Source organism: Mustela nivalis, assembly GCF_964662115.1.
Source record: "Mustela nivalis genome assembly, chromosome: 12".
Taxonomy (NCBI): Eukaryota; Metazoa; Chordata; class Mammalia; order Carnivora; family Mustelidae; genus Mustela; species Mustela nivalis.
In genome coordinates, this window is record NC_139031.1 from 23,459,027 (window position 1) to 23,473,474 (window position 14,448).

At 34.3% G+C, this 14,448-nt stretch overlaps 1 protein-coding gene across 4 annotated transcripts in view; it reads left to right on the forward strand.

The window, feature by feature from the left end:
- ZNF800 (zinc finger protein 800) overlaps nt 1-14,448 on the forward strand; it is a 46,441-nt gene that overhangs the window by 16,586 nt on the left and 15,407 nt on the right. For 2 of the 4 annotated variants that reach the window (XM_082693804.1, XM_082693805.1), the window contains exons 5-6: nt 1,699-3,391; nt 4,648-6,435. In XM_082693804.1, coding sequence (XP_082549930.1) covers nt 1,699-3,391; nt 4,648 — 1,694 coding nt within the window. In that variant the 3' untranslated portion in view covers nt 4,649-6,435. Of the gene's footprint in view, nt 1-1,698; nt 3,392-4,647; nt 6,436-14,448 lie in introns of those variants that run through there. The other 2 variants (XM_082693802.1, XM_082693803.1) reach the window with 1 other exon arrangement.

Below are 14,448 nucleotides of genomic sequence, written 5' to 3' on the forward strand. Positions count from 1 at the left end.
TTCATTAATTTCTTGGGGACGGTAAGAAGAGCATTAAAAAAATAATAACCTTTCTATTTTTTTCTGGGTCTTGATTTGAAGATCAGTTTTGTTCTCAGTGAAATTTATTTATAAATCAATGATTTTATCAGAAATGAGATTGTTTTATAGGCCAACTTGAGATCTGAAGTAGCTTTATGTGATGAAGGCAGGTTGTAGGCTAATAAAGTCTTTGTGAAACTGAATATTTGTTGGATTAAGTGTATTGCCCATGTATGATGAAGTTAGCAATATTGTAATGGTATTATTTTCTTGCTTTAAAGAACTGATATAAATTCCTCAAAATATTTTAATAAGTAATAGGTTACTTTCATTATTTCTGGTTCAGCAGTTTAACTCTTTGTGGTCTTACAAATTATAGAATTTATTTTGTCCGTTTGATACTGTAGTTGAACTGTGGAAACGTGCACTTTTCAACTTAACTTTCTTGGAATAGGAATGAAATGAAAATTCCAAATATCAGAAGTACTACCGAATTACTAGCATGAAACTGATTTAAAGTATATTATAGAACATAATTGATTGAAAGTATATTATAGGACATAGTTGAAATAAGAATTTCATCTTTGGAAATTTTTCCTAGTACTAGATCTTATTATAGTCTTAGATGTTATTATACTTGTTTTTATCATTGAGATATAAATGAAAAGGCAGTCTGTAGGGATTAGTTTCAGATCTGATATTTTAATAAATAAAGTGATAGTAGAAAATTAGTGATATTTGTGATAGTTTTCCTTGTTTTAGTGTAGAGCTGACTTTTAGAAATATAAATAAATGGATTTGTATTTCCTTGGCAATACTTATTCTAGAAGTACTTTGGTGAAAGTGTTATCCTTTTAGACACTATCTGTTTTAAATGGGAAGATTTCTAGAAGAGCAATAATGAATTCTTGTTTTCTAAATATCAGATTTGATAGCTATATTTGTAGCTAGATTTTAGAGTTGATTGGAAGCATAACCAGTGTTAGATAAATCTGTTATAGGAGGAATATTTGATTGTCTATAGGGGACATAATTATTGTGCAAGTAAATAAAACTAGCTCCGGTTTGGAATAAATCTGTGGTTTTTAATCACTTGTTTGAATGGGGTGGTGTCCTGTAATAGCAAAAACTTCTGTACGTGTCATTCATTTTTATATCCTACAAATCTTTCTTTTTCATTTCCATAAGATCTTTAAGGGTTCCTCTCTATAAGTAGACTAGATTATTACAGATTAAGTTAATAGGAATGCTGTTATGTTTTCCCAAAAAAGAATCATTTTTTTTATATAATAGTACATTCTTCATGATGTGTTATCCATCTTGGGTTATGAGAACTTTGATTTGCCTTTGCTAGCCTGAAAATTTAAGACTGAAAATTTGTAATACTATTTTAATTGTTTAGGACATTCATGTGCTTATGTGGTTGGTGTTAAGGGCACTTAGGAGTGGAAGTAGCTCTTCAGATTGCATTTATTCCTTAACATTTGTGTACGTTGATGAGATTTTAAATTAATTTTAGTTTAATTCTAGTTTTAAAATATGTAAAAGTAGATAATGCTTTTCTAAAAATAAGCTAGTAATAAATTTTAAGATAGAGATTCATAACACATTTTTAAATATTAGATAGCTAGAGCAGGCAGATGATTTCAGATTAAAATGTTGTTTTTTCCTTAACAGACCTTCCTGATGTAAATGATAAACAAAGCCAAGCCATAAACGATCTCCTAGAAGCCATATATCCAAGTGTGGACAAGCGAGAATATATTATTAAGCTAGAACCCATAGAAACTAATCAAAATGCAGTGTTTCAGTATATTTCAAGGACTGATAATCCTACTGAAGTCACAGAGTCAAGCAGTACTCCTGAACAAACTGAAGTTCAAATACAGGAAACCAGCACTGAACAGTCTAAAACAGTACCAGTTGCAGATACGGAGGTGGAAACTGTAGAGCCCCCGCCTGTTGAGATTGTTGCAGATGAAGTTGCACCTACATCTGATGAGCAACCTCAGGAATCACAGGCTGACTTGGAAACTTCTGACAATTCTGATTTTGGTCACCAGTTGATATGCTGTCTTTGTAGAAAAGAATTCAATTCCAGACGAGGTGTTCGTCGTCACATTAGAAAAGTACACAAGAAAAAGATGGAAGAACTAAAAAAGTACATTGAAACACGAAAGAATCCAAATCAGTCCTCTAAAGGACGCAGTAAGAATGTTCTAGTTCCAATAAGTAGGAGCTGTCCAGTATGTTGTAAATCATTTGCTACAAAAGCGAATGTAAGGAGGCATTTTGATGAAGTTCATAGAGGACTAAGGAGGGATTCAATTACTCCTGATATAGCAACAAAGCCTGGGCAACCTTTGTTCCTGGATTCTGTTTCTCCTAAAAAATCTTTTAAGACTCGAAAACAAAAGTCGTCTTCAAAGGCTGAATACAATTTAACTGCATGCAAATGCCTCCTTTGCAAGAGGAAATATAGTTCACAAATAATGCTTAAAAGACATATGCAAATTGTTCACAAGATAACTCTTTCTGGAACAAACTCTAAAAGAGAGAAAGGCCCTAATAATACTGCCAGCAGTTCAGAAATAAAAGTTAAAGTTGAACCAGCAGATTCTGTAGAATCTTCACCCCCTTCCATCGCCCATTCTCCACAGAATGAATTAAAGGGAACAAATCATTCAAATGAAAAAAAGAACACACCGGCAGCACAGAAAAATAAAGTTAAACAAGACTCTGAAAGCCCTAAATCAACTAGTCCGTCTGCTGCAGGTGGCCAGCAAAAAACCAGGAAACCAAAACTTTCCGCTGGCTTTGACTTTAAGCAACTTTACTGTAAACTTTGTAAACGTCAGTTTACTTCCAAACAGAACTTGACTAAACACATTGAATTGCACACAGATGGGAATAACATTTATGTTAAATTCTACAAGTGTCCTCTTTGCACTTATGAAACTCGTCGGAAGCGTGATGTGATACGACATATAACTGTGGTTCATAAAAAGTCATCCCGCTACCTTGGGAAAATAACCGCCAGTTTAGAGATCAGAGCTATAAAGAAGCCCATTGATTTTGTTCTAAATAAAGTGGCAAAAAGAGGCCCTTCGAGGGATGAGGCAAAACATAGTGATTCAAAACATGATGGCACTTCTAACTCTCCTAGTAAAAAGTATGAAGTAGCTGACGTTGGTATTGAAGTAAAAGTCACAAAAAACTTTTCTCTTCACAGATGCAATAAATGTGGAAAGGCATTTGCCAAAAAGACTTATCTTGAACATCATAAGAAAACTCATAAGGCAAATGCTTCCAATTCACCTGAAGGAAACAAAACCAAAGGCCGAAGTACAAGATCTAAGGCTCTTGTCTGGTGAGGAACAGTTACAGAGTTTTGCTTTTTTCCCCCATCGAACTAAAAAAATCATTTGACCATAATTTATAGCTGGTTCCATTTTAACACATGTTTGCTTCCATATATCTTATGGCAATGGGAACTGCAAGAGTAATGTGCATATTGCATTTACCTCTTCAGTGACCTTTATTCCAGTGGCTTGGGAACAAAAGTTAACTTCAGAACTTATCTTCCACAGGACAATGCAATATAGTGGTAGGTAGATGGCACAGGGTCAGTGCTTTCCTCTCAATGTTGTAAAATATATACATTTATATTGGCTTATGTTTACAATAGAGGTCTTCTGTTTAACTAACTTTGCACAGGTTTAATTTGATTTAGTGACCTAGTCTACTAATTAATACATTGTAGGAAAAGTTAAATATATTAAAATGAATTTGTGAAGGCGATAATTATAGGAAAAAAGTCTTTCGAGGCACTGTAATTATTGTAAAAATTAATCTGTGATGGGTAAATAAAGTGCTGCACTCAGAAAAAAAAAAATCCCCAAATTGAATTTAGAACAATTAGCATTTATTATTTACATTTAACCTAATGCTTCCAGTCAGAGGGGGAAACCTGATAGACAAAAGTTTGGATTTTTTTTTTCCTTCTTTTTGGAAGTATGCGTTAGTTACTGTTTTTAGTTTTGATCTGTGGAAAAAGTGATTATATAGGTTCCAAATCTTAACTTTTCCTTTTTTGTTTTAAATAGACTTTTTGTGATCATTTTAACATAGTTAATATTATTAAATGAGGTTTTTTTGTTTTGTTTTGTTTTGTTTTGGTTTGGTTTGTTTTTTTGTGGTTGTGCGTTGTAAGAAAAGGAGAATCCCTATTGGGAAGAAAGAAAAAAATTTTAATTTTTTAGAAGGTTTTGAAATAAATGTAGATTTTTAAAATGCAATATAAAATAAGGAGTAGACTCCCTATACTTGTTTTTGCAAGTCTCTCTATGTTTTTAAAAGTTTACCTTCAGTACCTGTTCCCTGTATTAAGGCATTTAATATATTTAATTAGTATTAAGTTAGTTTTGGATTCAGGTTTTAAAGCAGTATACTTAGTTTGAGTGCTGAGTAGGTTAAATGTTGTGGTTTGAGTATCACACATTTTTTAATTTGTGTGGAAACTTGAGATGAAACCAATCTTTAGAAGTCATTTACTATTGTATAATTTTAAAAAAAAGATTTTATTGGTAAACTCAAAAGTGTTCATTTATTCCCATTTCTCCTCAGATAACTTCAAGTGATGTACGAAAAGGTTTGGAGTTCATTTTTGTGGAAAGACTTTAAATTGGTGTTAGAACCACTAAACGTCTTCAAATGGTACTATGAGAAAAAAAGGAAAAACAAATTCATAAATATTCAACTGTAACTGCTGTTTTCTGACTAAAATAATAACCATCTAACCACTTGTTTCTAAGGCACTGCCTCTCCCAGCATTTCCAAGTAGCTGTGACATTACATATTGTCATCACAGTCCAGCAGCTAACCACCCTTGACCTTGTGAATTTGGTCTACAGTTTCTACAAAAACGTTGCAAAGTTTGTTTTCCAAACAATTTGTTGATTAAAGTGATCAAGAACTTGAAGAATATATATCACCACTGGTGATTTTTAATTGACAAAAAGACTATATCTTAGTGATTTTAGTTTTGTTTCACTTTATGTGGCAAAATTTTATCTGGATTGTACAGATATATTTCCTAGTGAGTGTATGTTAGGACCAAAAGAGAAATTAGTATCAACAAATTATAAATATTTAGCCTACTAAATATTTGTAATAATTCTACGTTCATTTATTTCTAACTTGTTCTCTAGCACTTAAATGTTTGAACGTTTCATTCTAAAATATATAATACAGGGAAGTTCCAGTTCATTTTCATCCATGGATCATACATTTTTTATTTGTAAACATCTGAGGTTTTATTGAAAATTAAACATTCCCCCTTTTTCTTTACATTTTATACAAAGCACTTTAATAATAGATGCAACTTAATTTTTCAGTTTCTTCTTTTTTTTTTCTTTAAAGATCACACATTTACTAATGTTAATATGAAGGTAGTAAATAGCTTACTGATATTTTATGGATGCAGACAATCCATGCACAACCACTTCTTACGATATTAGTTTATTTCTTTAAATATTGCTAAAAAAGGATGATGGGAGTATAAACCCTGAATTTTCTCCCAAGTAAAATCTTAAATGACTACTTTAGATGATATTTGATTCCTACTGTAAAATTTAGAAAATAATGAATTCTTGTCCATTTTTATAATCAAGATTTTAGGAAAAAACAAGTACATCTATCTTTATGAAATATTGGGCAGGTTTTTGTGTATCAATATTTTGTAATTTTTAGGAAATATTTTATTTTTTAGTAATTTTTGTCAGATTATAATTTTAAAAGGTACAGCAGAGATTATACCATGTTTTTATATAGGTTCACACCTATACTTAGGAGGGACCCTGTCCATCTATATACTTTTTGTATAAAATTTTAAAATGTTGAAGATCCACAAGGTCATAATAAAATGCTTCTATAGCTAGAAAAAAAACATTTACCCTTCCCAGTGCTTTGCACTAAAATATACTGTGAAAGGAAACTAGAAAGACTGTAACTGTTGCTGGAAATGTTCTATATTGAATGTACATGCTCTTGTTGGAAAAATGTACTATATGTGATGGAAATAAACCAGACTCAAAGTTATTTCAGCTAAATGTGCTTCAACAAAGGTGCATTGGTTGAACCTTAAATGTTTTATCAAATTTAAGTTTATTCAGTTACTATGAGCAGCTACACTTGAATTATACCCTGATAGTTTTATTTTTAAGAATTAGAGTGATAATTTCTCTTTAATTTAAAAACAGATTGACTTTTCCACGTATGGAAAACTTGTACTTATAGATCTAACTTTAATGATTAATAGCATAATATATTTAGGGAACTAAATGTGTAGGTGGTATTTCATTTATAAACCATCTTCATTAGTTGCACATTATTAAATCTGTATGTTTGACTTTTGCAAGGTGTTATCTTTTATGCATTGTTACACACGACATATTCCAAAGATATTTTCCAGACTTAAGTATCTACAGCCAGTGAAAAGATTACAAGTATTCCTAAAAAGCTAGAGTGGCTCTTTGCTGTAGCCTCTCATCTGCATATCAGCCTCTTGCTCTCTATTTTACTTTTTAAATATTGTAGGGAAGAAAGAAAAATAGCTTGATGTGGGTGGAGGGGAGCCCAATTGCTGGAATTCCTTACTGCAGCTCACCTATTTCCATAATACCATTTACATTTTGTCTCCTCTGTCATAACTCTAGGGCCACAGAGTAGGAATTTAGAAGGAGGAATTCAGGATTCCAAGGACTGTCAAAAGGTTTCATCTAGGTCATAGAAGAAAAAATAGCACTATGTCAGGAGGCATCTGTCTAAATTAGAATTGCCTAGAGAGAGTAGGAATATTTTATTACAGTAGACAAATTAGTGGCTTATGGCAGATTGGCATTAGAGGCTAAATCAGGACAAGTTTAAAAAGGTGGAACAGGTAAGAAGTTATTAGAAATTCTTTGTTCTTCCTATTTCTTTCTGGTCTTCATCCTTACTTTTTGGTTTTATTTTTACTAGTGAGCTCTGTCTTCTCAGAGGGCTCAGGACTGAGGCTCTTAAGGAAAACAGTCTTAGCAAATTTGTGCCAGAAGCTTTTCTGCATACAGGCTATATGAGCAAATATTTAATAGCACTTTTTGTTGTGGGGACAAGTAGTTAAGGAGGTAAAGAGCCATCAAAACCTGCTTATTTTATATTAAAACATTCTGGCTACAAATTATATCTACTTTTGCTGTTCTTTGATCAGTTAAGAGTTTTCCTACAGAATTCATCCCCTCCTGTTTCCCGAGATACCTTCCACATCTAAGTGCAGTGGAAGAGGAGAAACAAAAAGTATGGCTTGCCTTTCAACTTTCTAAGTTTGGATAGTACAAGTGAGAGCTGGAGGAGGTTTGGCTGACGCAGGTGTTCATTAGAACAAACAGGTAGACCTCGAATGCATAATCATTGTTGTTTTTTGTTGTTTTGCTCATGTCTCTTTCCCACCCTCCCTTCTTCCATACTTCAGGAAGAAAACCTTAAAGAATACATGTATTTTTGCAGAATATATATGTTACACATCGTTAATTTTTGGTTACTTATGTAGATATGAGCTAAGTTTTTGGTTGACAGATTGCTTGTATTATTGAAAAGTACCTTTTTTTTTTTTAAGGAATAAGGAATATTGCTTTATGATCTATAGGCTGTCTTACTCAGTTTGCTTTAAAGAGCCTATGGATTCAGTAGCAGAGAATTATGTGGTTTTGCTATGGTTTTAGACTGTGGATATGAATGGAGGTTTCTCAGTAGGTGTTTTGGCAAGAAGATATGGAGATAGAGAGGCACGAGTGTATATCATTTCCTGTTGTGAAGTTGCAAAAGATCTTTTCAAATAGCATGACCACTGGGAAAAAAATGTTTATTAAACTTTAGATTTCGAGGAAATATTTCCTGGAAATACTCTAGATCCTTACTTAGGAGTTTTAGAAGCTACATTTTTTATGGAATCAGGTTACCAGGATGATTTAGCTGTGGATCTCTTGGTTGATCAGAAGCCGAGCTCTAAGATGTACAGTATGATGTTGGCTCTTCTGTTAGACAAAATCCCTCTGTACCCTGTGCTATTTTTTCTTTCTTTTCTGACTTTAAAGGCTAACAGAAACCTCAGGATTGGAAAGGAATAAGGATCAGCAATCTTAAGAATGGCTATTACTTGTTTGGTTTCTAAGGCAGTAGACACGATAGAATCCTGAATAAAACATGTTTCACTTAAACTCACTTGCAGTTATTTTGGCTTTTCTAACTTTGAAACTCATTCCTTTCTCTCTTAGAATTTGTTTCTGTACCATTTTACTCTGAGTTCTCTTGAATTTCTGGCTCTTTCCTTTTTTCTCTTCTGGTTGATTAACAGAGATCCTTAGTACCAAGATAGCCAAAATGTTAATTTTAAGAAGGTAAAAGGGTAGAAAGTCCGCTTATTTCTTCCTGAATCTTCATCATTCTAAATTCGTTTGCTTGGGTTTATTATTTCTTTTTGAATTGCTGCTTCTGCGTGTATTCTCTACCACCACACCACAGGCAGAGGGGAACTTGATGATGACCATAGTTGTGTCTGGTTGGGAAAATGCCCGCAGTTGGAGGTTTTGCTGTTTGTGTCCATTCAGCAGAGTTAATTTGCTTGATTGTATGTTTTTGAAGTCAGGGACTGTGTCTTGGTAATTTTGTTTAGTGCCTAGCACATTTTCATGTATACCCAGGCACTTTAAATAAAAAGTTGATAATGATATTAAAGTAAGTGATAGTTTTTTCCATCTTAAAATTGTGCTTTCATTTACTGTGAGACCTTGGGTCTTCATTTCATAAACTTTTATTACCTCCATGTTGACTTTACTTATTTTAGAAAATGCTACTAGTACTAAAATGAGTATTTATAATAATAAACAGAACTGTTAGTAGTAGATAGTGATCATGAACATTCATGGAGTGCTTACTGTATGCCAAGTACTCTACTAATCCTTTCCATCCAGAATGCCCCTCATCTACCAAGAAGATCCACCAGTAAAATCCACCAGTAAGAACTGTTAGTTCATTATTTCCATTTTATGGAATAGGAAGTTGAAGCTTAGAGTTCAGTGATTTACTTAGGTTCACATAGCTAGTAAATTACAGAATTGAGACTTGACACTAGATCTGAGTACAAAGCATGTGCTCTTAATCTGTGCATGTTACATTTATTTGCACATTGTACCATTTGCAAAGCAAGTTTGCTACATTACCTTATTGGCAGTTCAGTGTAATGATCTGGAGCTAGATTAGTTGGTGAAATTTATGGATCCACATGTTATTTCGTGTGTGACTTTGTACAAGTTACTTAAAACATTCTCTGCCCTGGTTATCTCACCAATGAAATGGGGATAATAGTTCTGAGGATAAAATGAAAAGTACATGTAAAATATTTAGAATAGTGTTTGGCATGTTACAATAAATGTTAGATATGGTTACTGTACGTGATTTTCATGGCATTTTAAAATGTGTAATTTTTTAAATTACCACTCTAAGTTTAGATAAAAGGGTGCTTTAGAAGAGAGAACTTTATTGCTGCATGTCAGATTTTAACTGCTGCTTTGTTTTTAATTGGGACAATGAAGACACTTAACCGTATTACTATTTGCTGTCAATTTTCTGATCAGATATTACTAGTTTACCATTCTTTTTTTTTTTAATTTTTTTTTTATTTAAAAGATTTTTATTTTTATTTATTTGACAGAGAGAGATCACAAACAGGCAGAGAGGCAGGCAGAGAGAGAGGAGGAAGCAGGCTCCCTGCTGAGCAGAGAGCCCGATGCGGGGCTCGATCCCAGGACCCTGGGATCATGACCTGAGCCGAAGGCAGCGGCTTAACCCACTGAGCCACCCAGGCGCCCCACTAGTTTACCATTCTTACTCAGATTTTTTATTTGTCTTGAAAAAGATAGAGGTGGTTGTAAGCACATTCATTTTAAGTTAGGCTTTATTTTTATGTTACTCCCCAGAATAACCCCTCTGTCTTAAAATTCTCATTAGTATCTGCCCTATCACAAATATTTTATTTTTGATCATGTGCAGAATATTGACATGGAACAAATTTTAACTGAATAACACAGCTGAAATATTTCTAGAAAACAAAGATATATGTGCAGTACTATTTGAAAGAAAGCTTCAATTATGGAGCTAGTGGATTCTTCAGGAAAGCACAATTTGGGCCAGGTCAGGAATTTCGTTGGTAAATGTGTCATGAAGAGATAAGAAGAAATGGTACTTTTTCAAGAGAAAGTCTTGCCACTGGTAGTCATTAGTGACAGCACTTAAAATTTCAACTAAGGCCCAAGTACTGTTAGATTATCTGCTGAGAGGGTTTACCCACACACCTGCCTGTTCTCGATTTTGCTTTTTTAACAATAAGATAATAAAAATTTTAGCATTTAGGGACTTGTATAATTAGCAACATCAGAGAACCTTTGTACACAAGTTTGGATGAACCTTCTGATCAAGTGCTGGGGTTCCAACACCTGTTTTGTGTGGCTTTGTAGTGATTTTGATACTCAAATACTTGAGTCATGTGCCGGGAGCATATTTCTGTCACACAAACACTATAATGTTTAAGGAATAGAATGATATGCTTGAAAAAATAGCCAAACCAACCAACCAAACAAACAAACCCTAACCCTGAATGCTTGAGCAATAATAACTTGCACCCTATCTATGTGTCCTGCTTTATATAATCTATCTAGGTGTCCCTGCTTTATATGATCTCATAACACTTTCAATAGGAGAGTGTGTAATGATGTTATATTGAGAGGAAAAGTTATTACACCAAAATGAACCACAAGTGCATGGAACTGTTATTACAACGCAGGTTTTGAATATTGGTTTTTAATCTCTTCTATCTGTGGGATTAGCTCTGAGAAATGGAACTGTGGCTTTTAGTCAGCTTTTCTTTCTAAGCTGTGCAAAAGTATTTTTTAAAGAAGCTGAGATTCATGCATAGATTGGTGCTTTGGTAGATCTGAACCCCCAAATATCTGTTAGTTGTGACTGGTAGCTTTTATTTTGGAGAGAAAGGAAAAGCAAGGAATACTTTTCTAAGAAAAAATAGTGAAGACTAGGAAAATACTGTGTGTGCAAATGTGACTGAATTATATGGAAAAAAATACACTTGTAGGGAAAGGATTTTTATGTAGTTTTATTGAATTTTTGGCATATAAGTTGTTAGGGTTGTTTTGTACAAGCTTCTCTAGGAGAGTGGCTTTGTCATTTTCAAGCCTTTTGATCATTAAATATTTTTGGAATTTCTTGGAATTCAATGTGTTGTGCATTTATAGATGGTTGAGACTTTTCTGAGCTTCATTCTCCTCTGTTTGAATGGACAGGTGTCGAGGTGTTAAGATAGGCTAATGAGACTATCATAAAGATAGGCAAGAACACAGTTTATAAGTAATTTTCAGTATGTCCTCAAGCTAAACTTTTTTCAAAACATTTTCTTGTTTTTCCAATTCATCCTTTCTTTGCTTGGCCATCTTGAGTAGTCAGGTATTGTTTTCTTGTAATCCAAGAGAACAAAATCAGTTATTTGCGACAAAATTCAGACACAAACAGATTATTGCCTGCACAAGAGGAGGAGATGGTTTTGTTTTCTGTAACATCCCTGAATCTCTTCTTAATCTCTAAGTGCACAGTTGTAATGATAGGAATTATAAAATTTTAGGGTTGAAGATGCTTCTTTGAGGACCCCCCTTTTTCCCTTAAAACAGCTAACTAGAGTTAAGTAACAGTGTCTTCAAATTCCAGATGCTACAAGATGGAAATAAGACCCATAATGCTTGTATTACTACCCACCACCTAGTTTGCCTTGTCATCTAACTGCAGGTGTGTGAGTGCATGTGCACTCATATATAAAAACATTGTACCACTTTTTTTTTTTTTTTTTTTTTTGGTTGCAAGCAAGACAGAGTTTTACTTGGTCTGTAGCTAGTGATGGGAAGGTTATTAGATAGCTTTATGTGGGAAATAAGGGAGATTGTAGTCGCCAGACATTACATACAAACTGGCTTCACCATCTAGCTTTCAACTAGGTTTTAATAGAAATTGGAAAAAAAAAATCAGTGCAACTCTAGTGACTGGGTGCGGTCCTCGTAGGAGCAGAAGTATTACTTCTCTACTGCTATTAGTCCTTTACATGATTCTGCTTTTACTTTTTATTTTTTAAACTAATTACCTCATTTTGTATCTTGTCAATGTGGTTGTAACTCCCTCATTACTTCTGCTGCCTGCCTTTTCTGTCTTTCAGCTAGCTTTCCCTTTGTATAGTTTGTGTTCAGACTCCTGTAAGAGAAGATCCGATTGGTTGTGTTAGGTACATTTCTTGTTGGGCAAATGTTTGATGCCAGGCCTCTATAGGTTGCTGGCTGTAAGTCGCTCTTCACAGATTGGGTGCTCTTGGGATATGCGCTCTCTGTGGCTCCTGTCATTGGTGATCTTGGTGGCATGTCAGTGACATAAAACATGTCCTTGGACTCAGTAAAAGGCATCTGGGTAGGAATCTTTTAGAGAAAGGATCTGGATAGTCCTAAAATGGTAATCATCTTTCCAGTACACATGATTTTCTTCTATTTTAATGGTGATACAATTAGGATAAAGGGTTAGTGCACTTAACCATGATGAGTCCTGCATAATATATAGAATTGAATCTATTATACACCTGAAACTAATAGAACTCTGTATGTTAATTTTACTACAAGTAAGAAAAAAAAGTCGGCGTTTATAGGTATCAGATTCATGGTGTGAATCTGTTTTGCTCTGGGGGAAAAAAAATACTCACCCCAAACCCAGAAAGATGATAAAATTGAAGGTAGCCTGTCATACAGCACCAGTCCTTTCCATACTGGGAAAATATGGGAAAATTTTCTGGTCAGCATCTGCAGTTGATTTTCTGAACTGACTCGTGGTGTTTCCATCTTTGGCTTTGCAGATTCATAGCCTGAAGTTTTCACTCAGAAAGAACCATTACATCTCCTGTAACGGCATATTAGGCCATTCTGTCAATTGCAGCAGCTTACCAGACACCTCCAATTATGCTGTAGAGTTTGAGCTGGTGATTGAGTGAATCTTTTTTTTTTTTTTAAGATTTTATTTATTTATTTGACAGAGACCACAAGTAGGCAGAGAAGCAGGCCAAGAGAGAGGGGGAAGCAGGCTCCCCGCTGAGCAGAGAGCCCGATGCAGGGCTCGATCCCAAGACCCTGGGATCATGACCTGAGCTGCAGGTAGAGACTTTAACCCACTGAGCTACCCAGGTGCCCTGATTGACTGAATTTTTAATGCATTGCTTCTGCTTTTCTACTTGTATTTTCCTTATTTGGGTTTACTTTGCAATAGCCGCTTTATATCTATTCATTCATTCCTTCAGTGATACATACTGTTGAGTGTCCGTCATGTGCCTGACACTACTCCATTCATTTGGGGAAATGGAATCATACAGTGATTAAAGCATGGATTTTTAAGAAGCATGCAAACCTGAGTTCAAGTCTGGCTCCTTAATTTACTAGTTATTTACACTTTCCAAGCTTTAGTTTTCTGGTATGTAAAATGATTTATTAGAGACTACCTTATAAGTAGGTTTTTTGTGGGAATTTATACAAATTTAGTGATATATGCCTGGCTCAAGAGCTCAGTAAATGTGCACTATTACTGTTGTAGTAATCACTAAAATTGTTATCAATTTGCTGCTGAAATACTTTCTCACACTTAGTTTCTGGTTATCTTGCTTTGCCGTTTGCAGTTCGTTGCCCTTTTGTTGGCATCAATCCAACCGTTTAATGAAAAGTCAGATGTAACATCTGTGATAAAGCCAAGATACACAGCAGTTTATTAAGTTAGAACGTATTATTTTATGGGTCTTTAATCTGCTGCCATTTCTGATAGTACCTTTTCCTGATTGTTGAAGAATTTGTTGAACTTTTCATATAATTTTGCTTTGTGGTTAATATCTTACAGAAGCATGTATAGTTTCAGTAGCAAAACTCAAAGCAGCTTTCGGTTTTATTCTTTTGTTGTAAGCATTCGCTGTGAGTACATGAATATACTCTGAGTTTATAAGCAAGAATTATGTCTTCTTTCTGTATCACAGTGCCTCACGGTGTACCTGGCATAAAGCAGGTGCTAAGAGAACGTTGAAGGAAGGAAAGGGGGGAGGCAGGAACATGACATCAGTTATCTTCTGGTTTATCATTAGTCCACAATATAGCTTTCATTTTAAACTTCTCTTACCTTTACCTCCTCTTCAGATCTATATAGTTTCTCTACCTGTGAGTTCCTCTTTGTTTCTGTTACTGATGGCTTCTGTTTTCCCCCTTTGTGTGAGCCTCTTAGCTTCTGCCATTGCTGCTCAGTAATGGTGACAGATGAAAA